At 42.1% G+C, this 26,611-nt stretch overlaps 2 protein-coding genes across 2 annotated transcripts in view; both read left to right on the top strand.

Moving 5' to 3' along the window:
- Positions 1-3,015, top strand: part of LOC118407873 — a 34,121-nt gene extending 31,106 nt beyond the window's left edge. Inside the window, exon 3 of the mRNA XM_035808437.1 lies at positions 2,660-3,015. Coding sequence (XP_035664330.1) covers positions 2,660-3,015 — 356 coding nt within the window. The remainder of the gene's footprint in view (positions 1-2,659) is intronic.
- Positions 3,016-13,638: 10,623 nt separating this feature from the next.
- Positions 13,639-23,134, top strand: LOC118407889. The gene is made up of 3 exons (XM_035808462.1): positions 13,639-13,853; positions 16,019-16,103; positions 22,675-23,134. The coding sequence occupies exons 1-3, from the start codon at positions 13,668-13,670 to the stop codon at positions 22,758-22,760; spliced, it is 357 nt and encodes a 118-aa protein (XP_035664355.1). The 5' UTR covers positions 13,639-13,667; the 3' UTR covers positions 22,761-23,134.
- Positions 23,135-26,611: the final 3,477 nt, after the last annotated feature.

Here is a 26,611-nt window from a genome sequence, read left to right as displayed (position 1 = left end):
GCCGATGACCTGAAGTGACAAGATCAGTCCACTACAGGAGTCCACTCCTCCCTCGACTGAAGATGGTATGCAGGTATAAAGAATGAAGCTAGTTTATTTTTGTTACCTTACAGAATGTTGTACAATGATTAAACTATAACAACTTTTACGTAACGAATTTCTTTGATAAATGTGCATCGTTAGGTATGTCCGGAATACCTGCGCTTAAATTGATCTCATGTTCTACAAGGCATGTTAGTTCCGTCCTGTATATCGAGCATTTAATGTAAGTTCGCTGTAGGAAGTGCTGTATGTCTAAATAAGTATTAAACAATAAACGTCTGGCGTTGAGCCGATAGGATTTGTCAGACTTACTATATACCTTAATGGGTATTCAAAGAGAAAACTATTTCCCTTTTGTGTCTTGCGTTTCTAAAGTAGCCAGGTACCCTACCACAGACGCAGATTTTCCCACGAACGAAACATATTTTGAAGAAATACTCCTGAGTTTGGTGCTGAAAAGTAGTCAGCGCTCTTTACGGCCTGTCAGACACACAAATATCATAAGGTCCTGACGGTACAACGCTCTGATGATCGTGCCCCGTCAGACAGGCATGGAGAGCCACCTTAGGTTTTCCGAGGCGGATTTCTCCTTCGTGCTTTAAAGAAGAAGCCTCCTCTTTCGTACTCTTGGAAAGCAGGTTTGTGTCTTTCGACCTAGCAATTCTGATGCATCCCCGAGTTTGACGCTAAATAGTAACAGCGCTCTTCGTGCGCTGTCGGACACACAAATGTCATAAGTTTCTGACGGTAGAACGCTCCGACGATCGACCGCCCTTGCGCCCTTGTGGGATCGTGCGGTGCAGCGGCAGCGTGTTAGGCTCGGGAGTTCGAGTCTTGCCATGTCACCGATCTTGTGCCCTTGGGAAAGGCACTTTACACGGCTTTCCTCACTTTACTCAGGTGAATATTAGTAGCTAACTTCGGCTAGGGCCGTCCCTCGGATAGGACTTTAAATGGAGGTCTCGTGTTTCGAAAGAAACCCAAGAAAGTTAAAGAATGCACACACGCGCGATGGTCCTTCCGTCTAGAATTGGTGATTCTCTACAAATCACCCAGACTCCCAGGAAAAATAGTGACATATCAGTCACTAATGGAGATCTGTATAACCAAACCAAACCAAACCTTGGCTCCCCAAATGTCATGATTTTCTGACGGTACAACGCTCTGATGGCCGTCCGCCCTCACGCCCCGCCTCGGCTCCCCAGGGTGTGTGAAGAGCGCCCTGCTGATCTTACCCTGCTTAACTAGGCTCAAGGAAATGGAATCTCCGCGCGCTTTGCCAAGCTTTTCGTAGCTAAAATCAATAAGCATAAGGTGTTTGGGTACAATGACTTGACGTGGCCGAAAATAGAGTTGAAAAAACACTGAATAGGTCAGGGTCTCCACGTGTAGTTAACAGCTTTAGCCAAGGATTAGGCAAAAATATGTTGTCAATACCCCTTGTGTCAGATGTTTAAACAGCTCTCAAAATAGGATCCGCCGTAATGGTTTTGCTTTGACTTTCAAGTACGCTTGAGCTGCAAAAGAGAAATACTCATCAACATAGTTTCAGATGCAGCAGCTGGTATGGCATTCTCAAAGATGCCACCAGGCGATTTACAATGGAATTGCATGCAAGGAAAATCGCTTGGGTCGCCATGCAACAGCGACATCTACCAATTATCCGCAACATTGCAAGCACGCAAGTCTCTACCAGACTGACTAGTCTACGCAATCATTGGGAGAATAATTTGCCAGGGTAGTTTTGCTACCAGAGGAGTTGGCCGGCCGCGCAGGCAAAACATTAAACTTAGGGTGGATTGACTCCCATAGCTTGTCAATTTTCAAATTTTTTCCCGACTTCTACGGTCTTCGTATACCCCATAGTAACTTAAAGGCCTGGTGGTGGCCACAATCATACATTCATATGCATGCCTTTTCACAACCTATGCAAATGTCGAGGGTGTGTGCAACAGTTTAGTTCAGTTCATCCCCAGAGAAGTGACACCAAGATTGCCACGAGTTTCTGTCCAGCAGGATAGAGTGAAGCTCGTTGACCTGAAGTCCTGTATCCTACAGAATTAACTTCCTATATACGAGGTATTATAATTGTGTGTACAAGGGGAAGACTCCTACCTTGTCAGTGTAGGTTCTTTTATGGCCTCAGTGATTCTCCGGACAGTTGGCAACCCACCGTGTAACTTAACTACTCGTAAACTAAACTAACTAGCGTTATAAACACACACACTCTGAAACTATACATGCATAAAACTTGTCTGAACTCAACTAGAACTCAAACTGAACTGAACATCCGGGTCTCTCCTGACCTCATGACCTCCCTGACCTCTGCCTGATTACCTGGTTATATGTGCAACAAATAATGCATTTTTTTTCTTTATGGTTGTTTTTCCAGAGCCAGACCTCCCATTTTTAAGCATTTAACAAAGTCATTTAACGAACAAGTTTGCTTACGTTAGAAACCAAAACATCTTCAGATACAGTTTATCTTTTACGGGTTCGTATCTTAACACTGATTCCAATGGGACTTTCAAATGTAGGAATGAGACCTTCTGCTTATGGTCGCTTATGTCGAGGGTGTGTGCAACAAATAATGAAATTTTCCTGTCTTTTTTTCCAGAGCCCAGACCTCCCGGTTTGAAGCCTCCTTCCATCAGGACACCCAGGTCAGCGTTACTCCGTGACGAGGGCCCGCTCCACTCTACCCTGTCCAGCCTGCCCTCGTACACAACCACGTTCCCGACTCTCGCGCCATTCGACTTCTGGAACGTCGCTTCCGTCATAGATCTCGCGAGAATGAGTGCAGACGAGACGAGAGAAGAGGAGAAGAGAAGAGGAAGGGGGAGGGGGAAGGGCAGGGGGAGGGGGAAAGGCAGGGGCAGGCCGCGGGGAAGAGGGCGGTACGCTTACAAAGGGATCGCCGACTATTGCTGCAGAAAGGGTTGCACCCCGCGGCAGCTGGCCGTAGCCTGTTAGAACGACATTGTAGAAGGGAATAAGGGCGCGGTCACATAGGTCGTGCGATCGTCGTACGATTTTGATGCCATAGGATTTTCAGGCAGGCCGTGGCAGAGCCAACCACCTATCGACAATCGGCAGTGCGTTGGGCTCAGGCCCAAAACTTCCTGAGTTCGAAACCTGCCGTGTCACAGATCTTGCGCCGTTTGGCAAAGGCACTTAACACAACTTTCACTTTTACTTCACTCAAATGAAAATTAGTAACTTTCACCCGTATTCCAGGAAGTATAGTTACGTATAAGTCACTAATGGAGATCCTAATTTAAACCCAAACCCAAACCACCAACATGGATCCCAAGCATTTTGTGTACAAGGGCAGTTGAACTTTGCAGGTAACGTCAATGATTGTTCTCCAAAATGCCCAAAGTTACCGATCGTACAACGATCTTACGACCTATGTGACCGCGCCCTAAGGATTAGCTGACAAGAAGACTTAAATACTCAGAATGGATGGTTCTGAGAGAAAAATTACTGACAGAGTAAAATATTATCATAAAGGATCACAGGATTCAATGTTCCGATCAAGCTATAACTCATCAAAAGAGGATGTGTTAAAATAAAAGTAGCTTTAGTCACACAAAGGAAACGACTGCACCAGATCCCTATCTTTGTCCCACAGATGACGTCATTATATATTTTCAAAGTAAGGTAGGCAGGATTCTACCACTATTAGTGTAGACTAACACTGTGGCCAATAATATCGTAATAAAGAGGGTATAGCCAAAGGCAGAGAAGAATCAACCAATACATTTTTCTGGGCAGTTGTAGAGCTTTTGGGCATATAGTACACATATTATCTGGCAGTCATTTACTGTCACAAGGCGTTGTAAGCAGACTCGTCGGCAATAAGCTATCGGCTCCACTTCACGAAAAATCATCAGTGCACCCGCCCTTATTACATGCAGCTACCACGGTTGGGTCAGCGCCAAGGATTTTACAATAGTTCGCCTTCAACACAAGATGTAGTTTACATATTCTACGGGTCATTTAACGATTCATAGTATTGCCATACACACGTATGCTATACAAACCAAAAGACTTAAAAACCATTGCTCATGTGCGCGGACATTAAAAAATAACAAGAATGGCGTCCGTTTTATCTTCAGTACACCTCAGTTGACCTGTCAAAAACACGAATTAAGAGCCAAGGAAAGAATACATATTTGGATACGCTACGCTGTAATGGACAGTGTAAGCTAAGGGCACAACCCGCCGTACGTTTTTTTTTTTGAGAGGCCACGTCCGCCACGTATTTCTGAAAAGGCTGTACAGGGCAGGCGCGTCACCCGATGGCACACGAAGTTTTGCCTGCACGTAAAATTCTACTGCGTGTCTGTGTGCTCCAAAATCCGTCGGATTCCCTACGAGTTCGTACGGAGTTCGTACTTACGGATCCCAAAAGATTGCCCACGTTTTGGCACGTAGACAGCACGTATATTTACGTACGGCGGGTTGAGCCCTTAACTTAATGGGATATAGATGTAAACGCATGGACGGTATGTCATAAGGGAATATTGCATGGAGCACTATGTACCCAAGACTATATTTACTTTGTAGTTTTGCTCATCGACTTGTAGCTTTGTCATCAAGAGTTAGTCTAACGGAATATTCTTTACAAATAACGATGTTGAACAAAGCAATATCTACTTACACTTACATATCGATACGATAATATCAATTTATCATCAATCTTTTAATATGAAAATATTATATCCACAATGAGTGATGTGTCGATTCAGCAATGGAAGCAGCTGAGATCCTTGTGCATGAGGAGGTTATAAAATCAGTTTAAGAGCAGGGTTTTATCTTATTACTCAAGAGTTAAGAGACTATTGATTTTTTCGCACAAGCAATTGAACCATATAATGTGATTTTGTCACTCGACAAATAAGAGCGTTACCCTAGATTTTATCGCAGATATGGTAGTATATTCACACATTTAAGAATATTTATCTATCTATTTATCTATCTATCTATATACGTCAAAATATCATTAATACAGACCAGGTTTTATTGAAGTACTTCTTTCCACATCATTTTCATTGCCATTTCTAATGGTATGTAGTCTTGTTCTGGACCAAATAGTTGACCTAACATTCATGACAACAATGAGCTTCCTTCTGGTGCTGAATGTTATTTTGAAGAGGGTTATGATAACAACATGGGGGAAGAAACAGTGGTTTTAAAAACATATATAATCATGTAAAAGCCTTCTCGGACCAAACCATAATCTCACTCTTCCTCGTAAACGTACCAATAGAGTTGTTGATGCCAGTTTGATGCAATAAGTTAGTGTCATTTCAACATATTAACGGTAGCTCTAAGCTGTAAACGCTGGAATGTATGGACATATATCGTCAAGTATTGTAGTACCTGAGCTTTTGAATATGACAATTGTGTAAACGGAACTTACAAACCATCGTCAATGTAGGACGACAGTTCTGGTATTCCACACCGAGTTAGTCTGTGTAACACAAACTCCGCTGTCCAGGGCAGCTGTAACTGGCCCGGCGGATGTTGGGCGGGCTGCTATAAGCGAGATTTAATCAGGCTAGCACCGAGTCTGTATATATTATTGTATCTGTGGTTTCCCCCACCACCAGAGCTGCTCACAGCACAATCCTGTGAGCGTACATGTTTCATGGTGTTGCAGTCGATGGACAAAAGCAATGAAACTGAGACAAACGATAAGACATATCAAGGATCAGAGAAAATCAAAGAAAGATTAAAGAGATGAATTGCAAAACTGAGAGGTGCGTGTCTGTATTCATGACTCTTCATATTGTACTGGCTAAGATTAAAGTCTGTATCCACTGCATGACAATTGTTTTACATAGCTTGCTATTGCTTATCAAGCTGATATAAGAATAACAAAATACGAGCAGAGTTTTTCTAATCAAGTTTGTAGGGTCGATGTTAGCATCATGAAGATGAAGAGCAACTCATAGCGATAACTGTAGCCGCAACTCTTTTCCCTAAGTCAGAAACATGAAGCTTAGGCAAGCTTGACTTCATTGACTCAATAAGGGTTAGGAGTATCGAGGCTGCTCGGGAAATTCACTACCCCATTCTCTACCCCAGTTGCTAGAAAAGCCTGTAAATGAGTACCTTTGACAGAGCATGGTAGGAAAACAGTCAACGCTATTTCTGATGCCTTAAAGTTTATGCACCTTTTACCCATCATGCATGTTCCTATGCCGGCCAACCCTAAATCAGCTGGATCAGCACAAATCGTTGAGTTAAGCTAGATCTTCAAAAAGCAAAAGCCGTTAAGCGCTAAGCTCAAGGAGAACAGCATTTAAAGCACATGTTTTATTCCGTGCGTGCCCTTTGCTGCCTGTTTTACACATTATGTTCAGTTGTTCATTTAGGCTTCCTTCTATGTTGGGCCTGACAAGTGGAAGGGCCGCTGGAAGATGATTTTTATTGTATCAAGACAAATATCATTTGAAAAAGGCGACTGTGTAGAGTGTTCGTCTTGCATTTGGTCGGTCTTGAGTTGCAAACCATCCTCAATGTAAAACGCAGTTCTGGTATCCCGCACCAAGTCTTGAGTTCGACTCCAGGCCGAGTCATACCAAAGACGTAAAAACATGGTACATGCATATGCTGCTTTCTCTGCATTTGGAAAGGAAGGTACTGAAACTGCGTCAGCAAGATAGAGCAATCTTATTGCTCTGGGAACAAAGGAGAATTCGTGTCCTTTTGTTTTACTCCTTGTCTTTGCCCGGTAGCGTCCCTCGCGACGGAGGCTGTAGCACTTGTTCTGGGGCGGGGCAATGAACTCGTTCAGAAGAGTAACTACTGTCCTGGAGTGTGTTGCGCAACGTTTTGGAAATTTGGAAAGGACCAGTGAAATAGCCCCCTACTGTAGTGATTGCACAAAGCTCATAGGTAATGAAACGTCGTCAGCATGACAGAGCAATCTTATTGCTCTAGGAACAAAGGAAAGTCCGTGTCCTTTTGTTTTACTCCTTGTCTTTGCCCGGTAGCGTCCCTCACGACGGAGGCTGTAGCAGTTGTTCCGGGGCGGGGCAATGAACTCGTTCAGAAGGAGAACTACTGTCCTGGAGTGTGTTGCGCAATGCTTTGGAAACATTTGGGAAAGACCAGTGGAATTGCCGCCTACTGTAGTGATTGCACAATGGGACTCGCCACCAGGCGCCGCCAAGGACATTGACTTTGATATAACCTATTTACATACTCATTGTAACAACACAATGATTGTGACGAATTTGCCACATACCCAAACTGTTGCCATACCGTGGCTCGAAATACCACCTGCATATGCAACTTGGTGCAGGTAAAATTGGAGCTTTGCAGGTATTTCTGGTGTCTACGTACCTGCACTGGTCCATGTACTGGGTTTTACAGACAAATGTCCTATGATGTAGGTGAATATGGATTGTTATCAGATGCATTGACTATTACCACCCATGAAGGATAAATGAAAAATAGCAATGGTTTCTGAACAGTTTTAGTATGATCCATACTTTCGCAATTCATGGTGGTGCAGGTAAAATTTGTCTGGTGCAAGTAATTTTCAATGTTACCTGCACCAGTGCAGGTATGCAGAAAAACGTATTTCGAGCCCTGCCAACCATGTCTGTTACATGCTCTACATGTGTTCATACCTGATGTCCCTATTACACCAGAACAGCGGTCTGTGGGGAGGAGATATGAGAATCTGGTGATGAAGCCTTTTATCAATATCGTTCAGATAACGTACGCCTCAATAAATAACTGAGAACACACACCAACACAGGCAAACAAGAAATACAGACTAAAGATATGTATTCACGAATTTCACTATATACCAATCTGATTGTAAATTACACATGTTTTGTTAGGTTCCAAGTAAGAATCATCATCACATATCAATTTGAACGTTTGAACGACTGTTTGGGCGGGGCAATGAACTCGTTCAGAAGGAGTACTACTGTCCTGGAGTGTGTTGCGCAACGTTTTGAAAACATTTGGGAAAGACCGGTGGACTAGCCCTCTATTGCAGTGATTGCAGAAAGCGGCAGCCATGTCTGTTACATGCTCTACATGTGTTCGTACCTGATGTCCCTATTACACCAGAACAGGGGTCTGTGGGGAGGAGATATGGGAATCTGGTGATTTGCGACTCTTAAAATCACGGTCCATCGCTCTCCAAATTACGGAGACGTCTTATTGTAGTAATTACGCTAAGCCTCGATATTAGTCATCACAGAAAAACTAGAAGCCAGCAGTAGAAGTAGTTTTGCCCTGCTTTTGGAACGTCTTTGACGAAAATTGAACATTTCATACCTCCCCCCCCCCAACTTTAAAATTTGTTTTATATTCATCATTTGAATTTTCGACAATTCTATCTACACCACATTTTGCGGTCATCCTAGGTGGCATCTTTGGACCCATTCCTTCCCATTCTACTAGTTACGTTATCTTATGCGTCATATACTTTCAATAAATCATATAACTGCGAACACACACCAACACAAACAAACCAGAAATACAAGCAAACAAAATGTCCCCGGAATTACGAAGGCCATGATATGCTAAACTGATGTACTATTACCCAGCCATTGCTGGTTTGTTTAATAATGATGTTAACAAGTTTTTTTGCAAATTCTTGTCCATGGGCTAATTGCAAGTAACATAAAAGATTTAAACAGTGTAAAATACAACATCACAAGTGGCTACTCTAGTCTAAAACTAGTAAAAGCTAACTCTAGATCCTGGGTTATTGGGTTCGACTCCTTTTTTGAAGACAGTGGAAGACGTAAGATCCCACCTTTTCTATTTTGTGTGGGTTTTGTGATGTAAAAAGAGAACTGTTTAAAAAATAGGTTGCAAGTACAAGGCATCATCTGATATCAATTTGAGTGACTGGTAGAGGTTGTTGTCCTCATTATCCCATGGTTACAACGGCAATGCCTTCTTTTATCAAAGGCAAGCAGGTCTGCACAGACAACGATTCTAATACCATCCTTTGAGTTTAAGTTTTAGTTGATTAATCTATTTAGCCTTATTTGATTATTCCTAAGTTTGTGCGTATACCAGCCGCACGTCACTCTGTTTATTTGATTCCTTGTTTATTTATGTCTTTTAACTTTGTTATTCAGTGTCCGTAGTGTTGAGTGTGTGTCCTTATTTTTGTTTATGTGTAGGATGAGACGACCCAGATAAGCAGTGTTGCTTCGTGTCCAATCCTTGCTAAACAAATGTGACTTAAAATAAAAATAAAAACCTGATATCATCTTTATCACCTAGTAACTCATGTTGGTTACGTCGACGACGGTTACACATCCAGGTAATTGCATTCATCTTTTTGCATCCATAGGGGAAAAGACTAGTTTCTCCCGGATGACTTCAGTATCACTGACGAAAGATGGTCACAGGTGGATGCCATATCGAGTTGCTTGAGTAACTGATTTTGGCACATCAAGTTGGTTACTCATGTTACTTCTTCTGACGCATGAAGAGCCCACGCCGTTCGTCGGATCTGCTTGAAGACCAACCTGATGACGTCACCTAAACGTCACCACTCAATGGACCGATCCCAAAGCTCCGCCCCCTTGTCGATCATGGTTCTATTTCGAACACCTCCATGGGGCAGTTTTTGACGGAGGTGTTCGATATAGAATAGGGGGTTCTATCTGTTCGATATGGCGTTCGACAGGATCGGTCCATTGTAGCCAGATTAATTAACCGATGTCATTTTCAGAGGTTGTATCTGCGTGAGTCGTCACATGTAATCACTTCTCTACACAACGTTACATTGTACATCTGTAGTCAGCATGCAGACTTTGCATGATGTACAAAATGACCAATAAACTGGTGGACGTACCGACTGATAAGTATCTAATACCAGCTCAGAAAAGAACAAGCAACAGCCATGACTGCAAGTGAGAGTTCGTATTTTCCCCAAACTATCGTAGAGTGGAATTTGTTATCGCCAAGCACGGTAGGGGCATCTTCTCTGGATAGTTTTAAACAACGCTTGCAGATAGATGTGCAAAATTTAGGTGTGACGGGTCCTTCGGTGTAATATAACCAGCTGCTGTCGCGCCGCGTGCCTTCGAAGCTGGTGTGCTACTTAGAAGGGCGGTTATACCGGCTATATAGATACGGATACATATGTAAATTTCCCCACTGACCATATACATATATACATATGTACATTGAATTGATATGATTACTTTGAGACGAATACTTTTATTTTCCTCATAATCATCTTAGTAGTGACGAACATACCTAATTTTCAAAAGATAACGTTATACACAACTTGGGTATATGATATTAATCTATAGTCAGGATAAAAACCAGCTCTCCAACAAGATATCTAAATTAGTGTCACTGACGAACGATAACTGATGTTAAACATCTGACCATTTCAAAACCATATCCAGTTGCTTGAGTTACTGCTATTTGGCGTATCTCATTACTTGTATGTCTAACCTTCATCAACACTTACATGACTTGTATAACGTTTTAATATGTTGGGATTTCTGGGCAACCATTATTTAGTGAAGCTGACGATGGATCCACTATTTCAAAGTTGCTCACGATCTGCCAAACACTGAATATCCTGACAATGGCGTCACATCTTCGGTAGATGTATAGTGACAACTAACGACCATGCAAACTCACCAACAACATCGATGAAGGTTGAGCATCCAGGTAATAAGATACGCCAAAAAAGCAGTTACTTATTATAAGAAACTGGATATGATTTTGGAAACGGTCATGATCAGACGTTTCAGATAGAAATCTGGTGTCTTTAGTGAGTGCCATTGGAGAAATCATGATGGAGAGTTTTTATATCCTATCTGTGACAAAAACATCTAGTTGGAGAACAAGTTTATCCTAACAATGAATTATTATGCAAAGTGGACACATTTTTTTAGTCGTCCAAGGGAAAAATGGTTAGACTCCGACAAGATTTATCCAGTGTCACTGACGAAAGACATCGGATGGCTGTTTGAAACGTCTCACCGTTTCCCAAATCATCTCCAGTTGCTTGTATAACTGCTTTTTGGCGTCACCAACAACAGCTATTATAGCTAACCAAATACTCATTCTCAGAGGTTGCAAACGAGGCTTACAATTACATTTACAGGATGCGGGGGACATAAAACAGCACGCAGAAAACTTCATAAAAGATGAAGGTCTCATCCATTTCATTTTACTACCAGGTTAAGGAACAAACGCATCAAAACTCAATTCGCCGGCTGATCTGGAATATTGTCTATCCTCAAACAAAACTGCTAATGAACCCTAATTCTACATGAGACGCGCCAACTTACATCGGATCTATACATCAAACGGCCATGCTCGTGTCTATGTAACTGAGTCTCAAAGACTAATAGAGGACGTGTCTTTGGGCATAAACAGGAGTTTCCTTCCCGACCTTAATAACAGACTACGTCGGGAATGACACGATTGTGTTTAAGCTACTCTCTCATCTTCGCATTTCATGCGCAGTAAACCAGACGCGCAGACGTCATTCGTAGTCGTTATCCAGTGTGTGGTATCCTTCCGCCCAGGATGTAGTTATGGTATAAGCTGAGGGAACAAGCGATGATAACATAGTAGTTCCACATAATTTTGTGTTTGTGGCCACTGAATGGTCCATTATTCTTTATCACTATGGTTGTTTGGCTGTAAATGAACGGAAAAGGCATGAGATTGGTGGATTTCAGGCTTTTTCCTAATGAGGCTATGTACGTAAGTTTGATTATGTGGATGACATCCGCGCGCGCATAAATTTTCTTCTGTTTCCAAATAATGCTTTTCACGATACTCTACATCGTTCAAAGCAGCTGCTAAATGTAAGAGCTATTGTAAATTACAAATATATATTGAAAAATATATCAAAATATATTTCATTGTAATCCATCATAAGGTTCTTGTGTTATGCTGACAAAAAATCCGGACACACAAACACACACGCGCACACACTCACACGCACACACGCACACACACACACACACGCACACACACACACACACACGCACACACACACACACACACACGCACACACACACACGCACACACACACACGCACGCACACACACACACACACACACGCGCGCGCACACGCACACACGCACACACGCACACACACCACACACACACACACACACACACACACACACACACACACACACACACACACACACACAAACATACCCAGAGAGAGAGAGACCCAATGGAGATAACAAGACAGGTTTTGAGCGCAAAGAAGACAGACCAACTAGATTTGGCATGGGCTGCAATATTGTCATGTCTTCTATTGAAGCAGAAACGGGTCAATTTCATTATTCTGTGTACGCAAATACTATTAGATTTGAATGAAACTGAATTTGGCAAATTGATTGGTTTGAAATCCAATATGTGGTTTTATCAAAATTTGCAAATTTGTAACATCTATCACTCATTGATTTGTAACATCTATCACTCATTAATTCATTGTACATTTTGAACATTTCTCCGAGTTCTTTCTCGTCAATTTGTGTTATATCTAGTCTGGAGTAATCCTGTGACTCGAAACGCTGAATAAAGCACCGTATGTGTAGTTGTCCAATTTGTTTTACCCATGGTTTTAATTAGGAAGTGATTCATGACACTAAAGTATGATTTGACAACAAAATTCATCAAAATATACTTCTTCAAGAATAAAGACTGCATGAACTATAGTTGAGAGCGCAGCGAGAGCGCGGTAACATCGCCGTCCTAGTGGAATGGGGCCTATCATATACCATTGTTTAGCCCTATTGGCGCTCATCGCGCTCTCATGGCGCTCTCACGGCGATCATTGTTGCATCGCCATCCTCGGCGCTCTCACGGCGATGGTATGGCAGGGCTTCATACCATCGCCGTGGTGACGGCGCTCTCGCCGCGATGGCACTCCCGCCGCGCTCTCACGGCGCTCTCACCGCGCTCTCACCGCGCTCCTATGGCGACCATGGCGATCCCACCGCCGCGAGAGCGCCGTCCCAGTGGAATGGGGGTATTACACCCTTTCGGAAAGAAAGACAAGGTTTTATTACATTCAATTATATCTAGTAATTTAGCAATCTCGTCTGAAATGATTTTTGATCAACTTCTGAGCAAAATGTATATATTTCTGCTTTTCCGTTTTTACATCCGATTCTATACTTCCTACTGATTCTATACGACACACTTTCCGGAAGAAAAAAACAAAGCGTTTCTATCATTCAATTGTATCCTGCAATTATTGCTTATTGAAATTCTACTTAATTCGCAAACTGTACATATTTCTTCTTTTCCGTTTTTATATCCGATTCTCTACTTCCTAATAACACCCTTTCTGAAAGGAAGAAAAGATTTAATTATACTCAATTATATCCAGTAATTAAGCAATCACGTTTGAAATGAGTAGCGAGTCACCTTCCGTCATTCAATCTTCAACGCCCAATTAACCTCGTGACTAACACAGCTATTAACAAACCCGTGGGTGTTAAGATGACGAGAAGCAAACCCCTGTACGCATGTCCTCCAACCAGAGGCCTGTTCCCATAGATAATAATGAAGTTCCGCCTTCTATAAGAACGCTCCGCGCGGCGGCGGAGTCACTGAGGAGAAAGAGAAGCAACAGGATGATGAAGACCGACACGACCAAGACCGTCTCGCTCCTGGCCTTTCTTCTTGTGTTTCTGCTGGTGGAGAAGTCAGAAGGAGGGAAGATCACTTGGCTGGTACCAGGTGAGAGGGGAGCGAGTCAGGTCTACAAAGATGACTACAAGATCCTCATGGAACCAGAGAACAACGCCAGCGACGAAGAGGTGAGTGTGTGAGGCCAGCAACTCACAAGTAGTTACCTTACCTTAGACCTAAGACCCTCCCGCAACACTTGCATTGGTCGACTCGTCGAGCATACTTTCTCCAAAGGTTGCGGTCTTGCGCAGCTACTGCCATGCTTTCCATGTTGTTTAGACCCATTTTCCTTCCATCATCTAAGATTGTCCGTCTTAGTGTATTTTTTGGCCTGCCCCTGGGGCGGGTGCCCTTAGGAGCCCATGACATAGCTGTTTTTGTTGCTGGATGCAAAATATCAGTACTTCCTCGTGAGCTCTTGGATGTCAATAACGCAGACAAACATTATATTCTTTATGTTATTCTAGTAGGTCTTCTGTTCAATTGGGATACAGCAGTCATGTCTTCAAGTACCAGAGTTACCAACCTAGGATTGATGTGTTCAAAAATTCGTACTTTCCTAGAACTATCGTAGAGTGGAAATTGTTAAAACCAAGCACAGTGGTCAGTAGGAGCATTTTCTCTGGATATTTTTAAGGAAAGCTTGCAGATAGATGTGCAAAGGTTATATAGGTGTGACGGGTCGTTCAGTGTAATATAACCAGCTGCTGCCGCGCTGCGTGTTTGGGCATATCTGGATGTTTCAAGGTTAAGTGTGCGGATATGCATAGGCCTTAGATACGCCCCGGACACAAAAGTAATTCGTTTGCAGGAATCTATGGGTGTGCCAATGGCCCGGACAGGCAGCATGTTTAGGTCTATACGTTCTGTGAATGTCCAAAAATTCGAGTTTCTGGGTACATGTCTACAAGTTTCTAACCCGTAAACTCGGCTTTTCAATCACTGCTAGTATGAGATAGGCCTTAGGGGCATGTTCGGGCATGACGCACCCGCCATGACACACGAGTCGGGGGTAGGAGGAACTCATAACATCCTTGGTCGGAAGTCCTCCTAGGAGACGGATACTCCGAACAACAAAGCTGCATCTGCTGGAGCCGCCTCACACGTTCCATACAGTTGCCCCTGTGAGACTTGGTGCTCCAATAGACGAGAGGGTGGAGAAGGAATTGCATACCCCTCCTTCACCATAAAAAGTCATGTGCAGGTCAGGCAAACAGGCAAATGTCTGTCTGCCTCCTCATCTGTCAAATCGACAGGAGAATATAAAAAAGCATGACTCCGGATCCTGTTGCCATTAGGATCTATTGTTTATGGCAGAAATGCAAAATACACAAGACAATTCGTTGGAATGAAGTGTCGCCGCTTAATGCCGATTTCCGAATCAGTCTGCCCATTCTTGCTCGTTGTTCACATTTAAAAAAACTATAAATCGGTTATATATTGCATGCAATGCTCAACCATCGACAATAACGAACAGCAATTGTGGATCATACAATGTATATCATAATGTTTAGGCATAGTCAATGGCAGTCTAGGGACTAAAACTAGCACTATTGTGGCCAATTTTTTGGTAAAGTTTGTTGTATTTCAGCTACATCATTCAACAAATTTACAATTAAGTATCTAATGTACAGAATACTGGTGCAGTTAATTTCTAGCGAGGTTTTAGCTTACAACAGTTGATAAAGAGTTATTGACAAACGGCAAGACGGCACATAGTTTTCCTTTGCTTTATTGCCACCAAAGAGTTTCATATGTTATTTACACACGCTGTCTGTATCTGTATCTGTATCTGTATCTATATAGCCGGTATAACCGCCCTTCGGTGTAACACACCAGCTTCTGTATCTGTATCCATATAGCCGGTATAACCGCCCTTCGGTGTAACACACCAGCTTCTGTATCTGTATCTATATAGCCGGTATAACCGCCCTTCGGCGTGACACACCAGCTTCTGTATCTGTATCTGTATCTATATGGCCGGTATAACCGCCCTTTGGCGTAACACACCAGCTTCGCAGGCACGCGGTGCAGCAGCAGCTGGTTATATTACACTGAACGATCCGTCACACCTAACTTCTGCACATCTATCTGCAAGCGTTCTTCAAAACTATCCAGAGAAGATGCCCCTACTGTGCTTGGTGATAACAAGTTCCACTCTACGATAGTTCTGGGAAAATACGAATTTTTCAACACATCAATCCTAGCTTGGTAACTCTGGTACTTGAAGTCATGGCTGTGAACATTATGAAGTATAATATATAAACTGACAACTTTTTGATGATCTCGACAGGTGCAGCTGATGGGAGCCTACAACATTCTAAGGAACGTGCTGGGACACAGGCAGGAAGCGCGGCGAAGGCAGGCTGTGAAGAGAGGTGAGTTTAGAACCTGCAACTTCACTCATTTGCGCCTCCAATGCGAACTTTCACTGCAAGAACCCGTTTTGCTAGTCTCCAAGCAGACCCTACGGTGCCTAAAGAGATAGTATCAAAGCTGGCAAAGGAGTATAGCCGGCCAAAGGGAGATAGCCGGCCAAAGGGAGTCAAACGAGCACCTGGTGCCGCTATACTAAGTCCCTTGCCAGCTTTGATACTATTTCTAAGGCACCGTAGAGTCTGTTTGGAGACTACCGTTTTGCCACTTCCACGAAAGCAAATCATCCCTTTTTCCTTCACAATCCTCCTATAACAGGAGGAAGTTTCACGCTCAGAGCTTCTTTCCTATAACAACATCGCTATGGAATAAGCTTCCATAGACTTGCTCCCCCACTGTGACCCAAAACGCTTGAGTGGCTCCATGAGCCTTGTTTTGCGGTGAACTCTAAGTAAATAAAATAAAAAATATCTACAAAATCTATTTCTCCTATATTTAGCGAGTCGACATTCAACCGCAAGTCGCCCAGCCCATATGGTCTTATCAGATACCGAACAATAAACCATTGCGGAAAGTTAAATCAAATAAAACGTACGTTGAAAACAATAGCAAATCCTATGCACCACACCAGGCAATGTTTCCTTGTATCTGTAGCAGTGTCCAGCAAACCTCAGTCGTTCAGTTTATATTGTATCTGACAGTTAGTAGAGTCCAGCAGACAGCTTTTCGTTTCTCTCATGGTCACATCTCAACATCTCTGTTCGTTTATGACACGCTTATGGTCTAAATCAGTGGTAATACAAGGCTATCTTTGGAGCGGTAAATTAACTTCAAAATTTCAGGAAAATACGCAGCAACTATCTATCTGTTTCTCCAGTTCAGATTTAATACTTCAAAGCCGTGTGAACTGACTCCGTTAACAGTAACATAAAGAAATGACGTACTTCGAATGACCCAAAGGCTGATTGTGACTTATTGCAGGGTTACATGAAACACAACAGCACCCTTCGCCTTGGGTTGTAAATGTGAAGTCTTGTCTTGTAGATGTGAAATAACGTTGAGAAGCATTTCAGTCATACAGATCTTACAGTTGAACCATGCGTCACCCAGATAATAAAGTTACTTTCCAGAAGACATGCTAGTAACTTAATTATAATCTCCTTTTCTATACTCTTTGCCAGGAGACTTTCTACAATCAAGTTTTCTCGCGGGTTCGTTTAACAAGATATGAGAGGCTCTGTGTAGGCGTTCATAAAATAGTTTCTGCAAGGGTCGGATTCACACTTAATTCAGAACGTACCCATATGTAGTATGCCAAAATGAAAGAAAAAAATTCCGCAAAATGCTTTTAATTATGAATTATGAATGGAATACAGAAAAACCCAAATTGGCTACCTGCACCTTACTAGAAAGAGTACTCAGCCTCTCTTAAAAGGCAAACAGATGGATACAAGCGGTTTCCTGGCGTCCTTAGGTTCTAAACCTAACTTGGCTCAGGTTATTTATAGCACATGTAACGGTGGTTCACCTTCATCCACATGGTAACCAATATCCGCTTGTTTTTGAAAACGAGATATTTAGTGATCTAATCGACAAACGTTGGTTTAGAATTGCATTCCAGCATGAGACACTGTACTATCCCAAATGTGCTCTATCCCAAAAGCGCTTTTAGGATAGAAGCACTTCTGGGATAGGCCTGCATCCTAAATGTGCTTCTATTCTAAAAGCGCTCTAAGTCAGAGCGCATTCAGGATATCCCAGATGCGCTTCTTTGTCGCCCTCAGTCATGGTGATTGACAGGACCGTAAGCGGCGATTGTTTCCATATTTGGTTCGACCTCGCGATCGCGAGACGTCGAGACAGTCTACTTGCGATAATTGCGCTGAATGCTGGCTGATGTGCAAATTCCACCATTTAGAGTCATTTATTCAAGACATCTTGTTACTGAAATAAAAACATGGAGGGACTGAATGTGATGATATATATCTGCAACAGTCTTTTTAGTTAGTGATGAAATTTCTCAAAGCCCTGTCGTACTGTATAGTAGCTTTTATTTCTCCTTCATGGATATGAAAAGAAAAGATGACACATCTTCTAATGGAAGTTATCTTTATTGCAAGTTAATGCACAGATGTAATCATACACTGCGATATGTATACAGTGTACACAGATAATGGGACATTTATCAAACTTAATTCCATGCAGATTAAACACTATTTTGTCCTTTTGATTCTCACTATATTATTTTCATCTAAATGTGCATGGAAGACACAAAAAGCAATTCTCAATAGTGCATCCCAAGATGTACAACAAAATGTACCATATAAAATGTATTACAAAATGTACCATAATAAAACATGATGACAGTCAGTGAAAACGTCCAGCTGCACATGCATTGATCAGCCATTCAGTTCCCAGGTTGTATTCTATCGCAAAAGCGCTTCTGGGATAGAAGCAGATGTTCGTCTAACAAGAAAAGTATCTTGTCGTCTATCCTAAAAAGCGCTTCTGGGATAAAATGTGCTTCTATCCCAAAAGCGCTTCTGGGATATCCAGAATACGTCGCAAGCGAAGGAGCGCATTCTGGATATCCTAGAAGCGCTTTTGGGATAGAAGCACATTTGGGATAGATCTGCATCCAAAATCTGCGTCTATCCTAAACGCGCTTCTAGGATATCCAGAACACGTCGAAAGCGAAGAAGCGCATTCTGGATATCCTGAATGCGCTCCAGTCGAAGGCGGCCGACATCTGTCTTCTCCTGTGCAGACGTTATTAATGGCTTGCTGAATTTCAGCTTCTGGTTTTGTTTCGAACTATCAAACCGGAGATAGCGATACTATCTCGGTGTGTTGGGTCCATGCAGTCAACACGTCACGAGAAAATGGCAGCGGTCACTTCTGGCGATTGTTTACACCAAAGTTTACATATTTAGTTCGACCTCGCGACACCTGCCGTAATCTACGTGATGGAAATACGCAGTTTATAAAGCAAGCACTGAACCTAGATTTTACGTGATTATGTGAGGGTTAGATCGTGCCACAGAGTCCCCAAAAATGATTTGGTTTGTGCAGACTACGTTGATTTGGTGTAAGTATATGCGATCTTCTATCACAATCAAACCCGGAAGTGACCTCGTGGGAGAACAAAGATGGCGGCCTCAGGTTGACTACGAAAAATCACATACAAGATAGTCTCCGCCTCCTAAGATATTAAGCTCCTCCCACAAGTGCACGTTCTGGATAAACACGTCGGCTTATCCTGAATGCGCTCCGACAGAAGCGCTTTCAGGATATCCAGAATGCGCTCCTCGCTTGCGACGTGTTCTGGATATCCCATAAGCGCTTTTAGGATAGAAGCACATTTTGGATGCCGGTCTATCCTAAAAGCGCTTCTATCCTAAAAGCGCTTTTAGGATAAACGACATTCTAGGATGTAACAACACTCGTCTGTCAACTTGATAATCCCAAATACTCCTATTTTATATACAACGGATAAAAGTTGCCCCGCGGATAAAGGTGAACTGGCGTTGTATCTTGACAAAAATAGATGCAAATGCATCAACATATGCATTTGTAACTTTCCTCTGAAAACTGATCCAGGAATTAGTGGAGACATTACAGTAGTTCAGGAGGCGGGAGCACAAAATCATTCCCCACCGCCAGAAGCTGCCTGCAGGCCGAGTTGAGCCTCCTACGAAGTCACAAAGGTTCAGGACAGACCTATCAATTTGAAACTACAGTAACAATGTCAAACCTTTACATCAATGGCGTGTGGGCATTACAACAAATAAAGTTCAGGAAGAGTGAGCACAAAATCATTACCCACCGCCACAAGTTGCCTGCAGGCCGATTTGAGTTTCCTACGAAGTCACAAAGGTTCAGGACAGACCTATCAAACTACAGTAACAATGTCAAACCTTTACATCAATGGCGTGTGGGCATTACAACAAATAAAGTTCAGGAAGAGTGAGCACAAAATCATTACCCACCGCCACAAGTTGCCTGCAGGCCGATTTGAGCCTCCTACGAAGTCACAAAGGTTCAAGAAAGACCTGATCAACTACAGTTGACGTTTTTGGTTGACATCGACAACTGTTCTTGGTAATGACGCTTTGGTTTATTTGTATATATTGTTCGTTGTCCTCTGGTTGTCTTACAGAATGTAACACGTTTCGTTTTTGTTATTTATGTAGTGGGCCCCCTTGGAAATCAACTTCAAATAAGTTGACGGGGCTACCCACATGTCTGGAGATGAATAGATAAAAGTAACAATGTCAAGCCTTCAATGGTGTGGGTATTACAACAAAGAAGGGCATTACAACAAAGACATTCAGGAAACAAGAGTACAATATCATTACCGACCACCAACAAAAGCTTCCTAGATCCTGCAGGCAGATTAGATATTTCTACGAATTCAATAAGATCCAAGAAAGACTTGTCAAACTACAGTAACAATATCAAGCCTTCAATGGTGTAGGGGGATAACAACAAAGAAGGGCATCACAACAAAGACGTTCAGGAAACGAGAGTACAATATCATTACCGACCACCAACAAAAGCTTCCTAGATCCTGCCAGCAAATTAGATACTTCTACGAATTCAAAAAGATCCAAGAAAGACTTGTCAAACAACAGTAACCATATCAACCCTTTACATCAATGTATACCAGGCGTTTGAACTTTACTATATAGCTGTGATGTAGGGTTAATATCCTTTGGGCATTTATTACTATGTGAATGAGTTAGCTCAGTTTAAGTTTGTTAGATAGTCGAAATGCCGGGCATGAGAGAGGTAGTAGTTGTTTCGTGTCTCTGAATTGTGAATTTAAGATTATGTTTTATGCCAATACGTTGGCAGAAGTTCGAGTACGTACGGAGGCGGTAATTACCACTTACGGATCCCCAAAGATTGCCCACATATGGCACGTAGACAGCACATATTTTCACGTACGGTGGGTTGTGCCATTAGCTTAAGTTGGCTTGTGCTCTTAGCTTTACCCGGGGAGTGAAGTCGGTTTAAAACTAGCCATAATTGAGCGCAAATATTCCTCAGTGTACGTCCACTTTACAACCGTGTCCAATTCACGAGGATAGCACTTCAAACGCACAGTCAGTTAAAACATCAAACGGTTATGGTACCTTCGGATGGTTACGAGTTTTTTACTCACCGCGTGGGTGCGTTACGTAGGACCACGGGTTTAACGGTTAGCCACTGATAGACTTACAAAAACGTGCACATGCATGCTGAATTGTTATGATGGAAACATTTGTTATAATAAATACACAATATTAGAAACGGCTATCTAGGATATTTGTTCTCATATGTTCGGATCATTCAGCACTCACTGTTTTACATTGGCGTGTCACCACTTCTGTATGTCCTACTAGATGGGATGACATATTTTCACATGATCTTCCGTACATGCATGCTATTCAACAATTTACAATGTGCAAATAGTTGATGCATCAAAAGCTAGGGTTTAGCACAGGGTTTGTGCTTTATAAAATCAATATCATATGATAATACCAAAAGCCTACAACTATTTAAAACACGTGAACAAAGTACAAATGTTCATTTCAGGACGACGAATTTGAATTGAGTTGATATCATACAGACTCTTTGTGTCTGTTTATATAATATATTTGCTAGAAATGCTGCAATTCTGTTGAACATAGTTGTTTTTTTTTTAACTTACAACAAGTGAGTGCCTCCAAAGTCAGCTTACCCAACATTCAACATAAGAAACCTTTCTAGACAACACTCAGTAATTACTTGAGATCCCAAAGATGAAGACAAGCAATTTTTACTGTAGATTACTTGCAAAATAGCATTTCGCTATCTCCGTGCTGATGAGTTACCCATACTAACCGGTGCAATATGGCCGAGTGGGTACCGTTCGCCTTGTATTAGGTAGGGCGTGAGTTCGATTCCCAGCGAGTCATACCAAAGACTTAAAAGAATGGTAAATGCTGCTTTCTCTGCATAACACTCAGCTTTCGTAAACGAGTATGGGAGTTGAACACACGCCACTACCAGTGAATTAGCCCCCTGCTGTAGTGGCCTGTGTGCATGTGAGTATGGAAGATGAACACACATCACTACCAGTGGACTAGCCCCCTGCTGTAGTGGCCTGTGTGTATGTGAGTATGGGAGTTGAACACACACCACTGCCGGCGGACAAGCCCCCTGCTGTAGTGATTGCACAAAATTGTGTGGCCCAGGGCTACAGAAACGGAGATGGTCGCCAATATTTGCGCCATAACGCGCGGGAAGGACTTTGACTTTCTGATGCTAATGAGTCTGCATCTTAAAGAAAAATTGCTAAACTTTCCTTCCAACACTGTAATAACTTAGGGACGTACCCCTAAATTTTCGGTATATCTCCATTGACCTTGTTTACAGAATGACCTTTTCTATCTCCATCAGTGACGTCAGGAAGACACCACTTATGGAGGAGGGGTCATAAGTATCAGAAAGCCTATGTCACCCCCCGTCTCTGTTTTACAATTTTTTTAAATGTATTCTACCAACACAGATGAACTTTCATGCTGAGTCTGCATCTTATTGTTTCAGGTTGTGCAGTTTTCCGCGGTGGTATCCAGGCGTGTCTCAAGGCATACGAGACGAGAGGGAGGTGGCCGAACAACGAGAGTACATAAAAAGCCATCTAGCGGAAAATCTCAACATGGCAGTGGACATTGTGGTCATCAGGCAGTCGACATTAGATACATAAGCGTTCAAAGAGGCCTGAAATATACGCTGTGCCAAAAGAAAAAGATGTGAAAGGTCAATTTTAAATCGTATGATTAGAGTGATTAATTAGATGAAATAAAGATTTTCCGAAGTTATAGACTAGTAAAGAATGGTGCAGGGGACGAAGTCTGCATGGAAATTGAGAACGCGTACCTCAGTATTGACAAGGAATAATTTATGTCTCAAGAAACTGATACGTTTATCTTAGAGCTTTAGAGGGTATGGAAGGCAATGCAGTAATTTGTTTGACAAACTTAATAAAGTTTCAACGATTTCTGTATCTGGGATTGATGCATTTTATGGGTTGATGAGACGTATTGGTATAGTTTTATTGTTTAGCAATCTATACCGTGAGTTGTAGAAGAGATAGCTAACTAGAGAGTCAATACGCCTTACATTTACCAAGTCTTGGGATGGAAATTATACATAAATCCCAACTGCTACGAAGATTCCAACAAAAAGACAAACCACCAATATTAGAAACAGAATCAATCTTCAAAAAGGACTTATTACAACGAGTAACGAATTATGGTTATAAAGTCAACTACCTCTAAATAAAAAAAAATAAGCATACTTGTGATGACAAAAATCTCAGCACAAAAGGAAAGTCCATTGCTTCGAAAACTGTCAAATAAGGTGTCTCAGTACATTTACTATAATTGCAAATCTTAAAGAAATGCAGCGAGTATAATTACCAAGGTTTTCATCCTCCTTTTATCCGCCCACATGGGAAGAACAGATAAACCTCATGTGGAAGGTGCATTAGTTTACTATAATCCCCAAAGCGCACAACCTCTATTATGTCTCCCCACGTCACAGTAAACGCCTGTACACGATGAGCCCAACAGGACCGATAAACGGCATCTTCCCTTTGTGGGCAATCCTTGGATTTGTGTAGGTTTAGGATGATTGGACGAGGGCGAAACCATCCAAACTAGGCATGTTTAAGTAAAGGTCGTAATAAAGAAAATAGTCGCTTTGGGAGACGTAGTGTTCGTAGCCATCCTCTTAAGCGCAAGACGCAGACTCAGACTTTCTGTGTGTGTGTGGGGGGGGGGGCATGTTTTTTTGAATCTATGCAGTCGAACTAGGAATGTTTAAGTAAATGGTGGTAATAAAGTAAATAGTCCTTGTGGGAAATGCAGTGCTGGTGGCCGTCTTATTAAGGTTAATGTGTTTTCCAGCGGATAGCCAGATGCAGAGTCTGACTGTCGGGGGTGGGGGGGGGGGCATGTTTCTTTTATTTTTGCAGTCTGACACCAATGTTTGGCTTGAGGAGCTGTCCTTAAAGGCACTGACATAGGTCTCTGAAGCGGTTGTTTAATGTGCTGGTTTTAAATGTCTCACACACACATGAATACTGCTGGGAGATGAAAAGCCAGGAAATGGAGTGCAATTTGATAAACCACCACCCCGTTTTGGGCTTCCTGTTTATTACAAAGGTTCTAACAAGACGGAAGTAACAATGTTATCTTCTTTTTAAAGCAGTTACTCACGCAAATGATATGATTTTGGAAATCATATCCAGTTGCTTGAGTAACTGCTTTTTGGAAAATCTTATTACCTGGATGTCTAACCCTCATCGACACACAGACACACACAGATACACACAAACGCTAGCGTGATATAATATCCATGAATATTGCAGGGAGATAAAAAGCCAGGAAATGGTGTACAATTTGACAAACCATCACACCACAAGCGACCTGCAGGCCTTTTTAAGCTTCCTGTTTATCACAAAGGTTCAAACAAGGCATATTAAACTACAGTGATTATGTTATCCACATTTAGGTAGTATGTAATAGTTGCTTAGTTACTATAACTAACTTAACCAACTAAACGTTGCAGGTATATTCAATTTTGCTGCTGCGTTATATAACAAATGATACTTTTGAACAAAAATTTTCCTTTCTCGTCACGAAGATCCAAATCTCATAGTAAAGGTAACTTCGTTTAAATCCCCCTGCACTCACACACCATTCCATGATGGTGAAATCCGCAGCCCGGTGGCACACAAAGTTTTGCCTGCACGTAAAGTTCTAAGGCGTGTCTGCGTGCTCCAAAATCCGTCGGGTCCCTACGAGTTCGTACGGAGGCGGTACTTACCACTTAAGGATCCCGAAAGATTGCCCACGTTTCTGCACGTAGAAAGCACGTATTTACACGTACGGAGGGTTGTGCCCTGAGCTTTACGCAACCATTTCTTGCATACAAGCAGCAGTTAAGCGCGCCACCTGCCGACTTCAAACAATACTAATCCAATGCCTCAGCATTAGGGCTTGGTACCGGTACAGAAAATTCAGGTCTAGGTCCGGTTCAGGTGCAGAGGATCAGGTCCAGGTCCGGACCTGAACCTGGACCTGGTTCAGTATGACTTATACCAATGGTCCATTTCACTACAAAGAAATCTGTCTGGTGAAGTATTAGACTTACACTGGCGTTTTAAAATCCTACAACGCTAGCTGTACCTGTACGATTGGCTGTAAAACTTGGTAGAAATTACTATAAACTCTACTCCACCTCACTCTTGTTATTTTCCTCGACTGGTAAGCCCCAAAACGTGTGAATGCCTGAACATATAATCTGTTTATTTTCTAATAGGTCCAACATCAGGTTCATCGATTTTTTTCAGGTCCGGTTTTTTTCTGGACCGGTCTAATAAGAAAAACCGGTACCCACCCCTAGTACTGATCCAATGCCTCAGCTTGATGTAGGAAGCCTGCTGGGTAAATTTTGTCTTACCAGCTGTTGTCTAAAGGCTTTAGTTTAATCACATCACCAGATAAAATGACTTCTTAAAACAACTTTCACGAATTAAACAGTATGAAGCAGAAAAGCTAGAACAGCTCATATAAAGCACATTTTTTAGGAACAAGAAGCTATTCACTATGAACAAGGACATGTGATTGTCACTGTCAAGGGTAAACCGTAGTTTTGACGCTGATGATATTCGGACCCTCAACAGAAGTATCAACATTCAACTTACATTCAGATTCAGAGGTAAAGGAATTCGTTACTCGTGTATAGACAAAAGTTCGTAGACCTCATACCTCCATGAAATATCCTGATTATGCAAATGGCTTGCACATCTGCATAATTTATGCTTGGTTATGTACACCTTTAAATAACTTAAACAGGTCACAATGTTGACAATCCAATCATTTACTACATATACTTAGATGAATTAGGACACTTTCACATTAATTATGCAAATTAGGGACTTGTTTGCATAATTGGCATCTGTCAATTTCCGACCTGCCACAAATTACATGTTACTAGTACATGTATGTGAGTCCTATAATGGAAAATACTGGCAATATAGATTTTCCTCATTAGGTATGTAAATTAAGTCCAAATTTGCATAATTTGCACTTCATTATGTAAATCTCTGCCAAACATACCTATATGCTAAATATCATGGAAATTCATTGTTCCTATGTTCCGTTATACTCCTAGGAAGATTTTGACAAAATTGACCCTGCAGTTCCAGAGCAAGCCGCTAGGGGTCCCAAACCTATATACCCTCTTCCTTACATCACAAGCTATCTGCCACCCAAAAATCAAGACCATAGCATGTTCAGGTCAAAAGATACAAAAAGTTCTGCTGCAGTACCAAGGTCACACACAAGGGGGCCAAAATCAACCATGACCTTTGTCTTCCAAAACACCTACCCACATACCAAATATAATTACAATCCATCCAGAGGTTCTAAAGTTATGCTGACCACAAATATGCGGACACACAGACACACAGACA

The sequence above is a fragment of the Branchiostoma floridae genome, unplaced genomic scaffold (genome assembly GCF_000003815.2).
Source record: "Branchiostoma floridae strain S238N-H82 unplaced genomic scaffold, Bfl_VNyyK Sc7u5tJ_1495, whole genome shotgun sequence".
Taxonomy (NCBI): Eukaryota; Metazoa; Chordata; class Leptocardii; order Amphioxiformes; family Branchiostomatidae; genus Branchiostoma; species Branchiostoma floridae.
The sequence above is the reverse complement of the archived record's forward strand: the minus strand, read 5'-3'. Positions and strand labels throughout refer to the sequence as shown.

Excerpts from the sequence above, each read along its gene's own strand:
- LOC118407889 (XM_035808462.1), top strand. The coding sequence starts at position 13,668 with ATGATGAAGACCGACACGACCAAGACCGTCTCGCTCCTGGCCTTTCTT. Across the intron at positions 13,854-16,018 it reads ACAACGCCAGCGACGAAGAG|GTGCAGCTGATGGGAGCCTA; the intron begins GTGAGTGTGTGA and ends TGATCTCGACAG. Across the intron at positions 16,104-22,674 it reads AAGGCAGGCTGTGAAGAGAG|GTTGTGCAGTTTTCCGCGGT; the intron begins GTGAGTTTAGAA and ends TTATTGTTTCAG.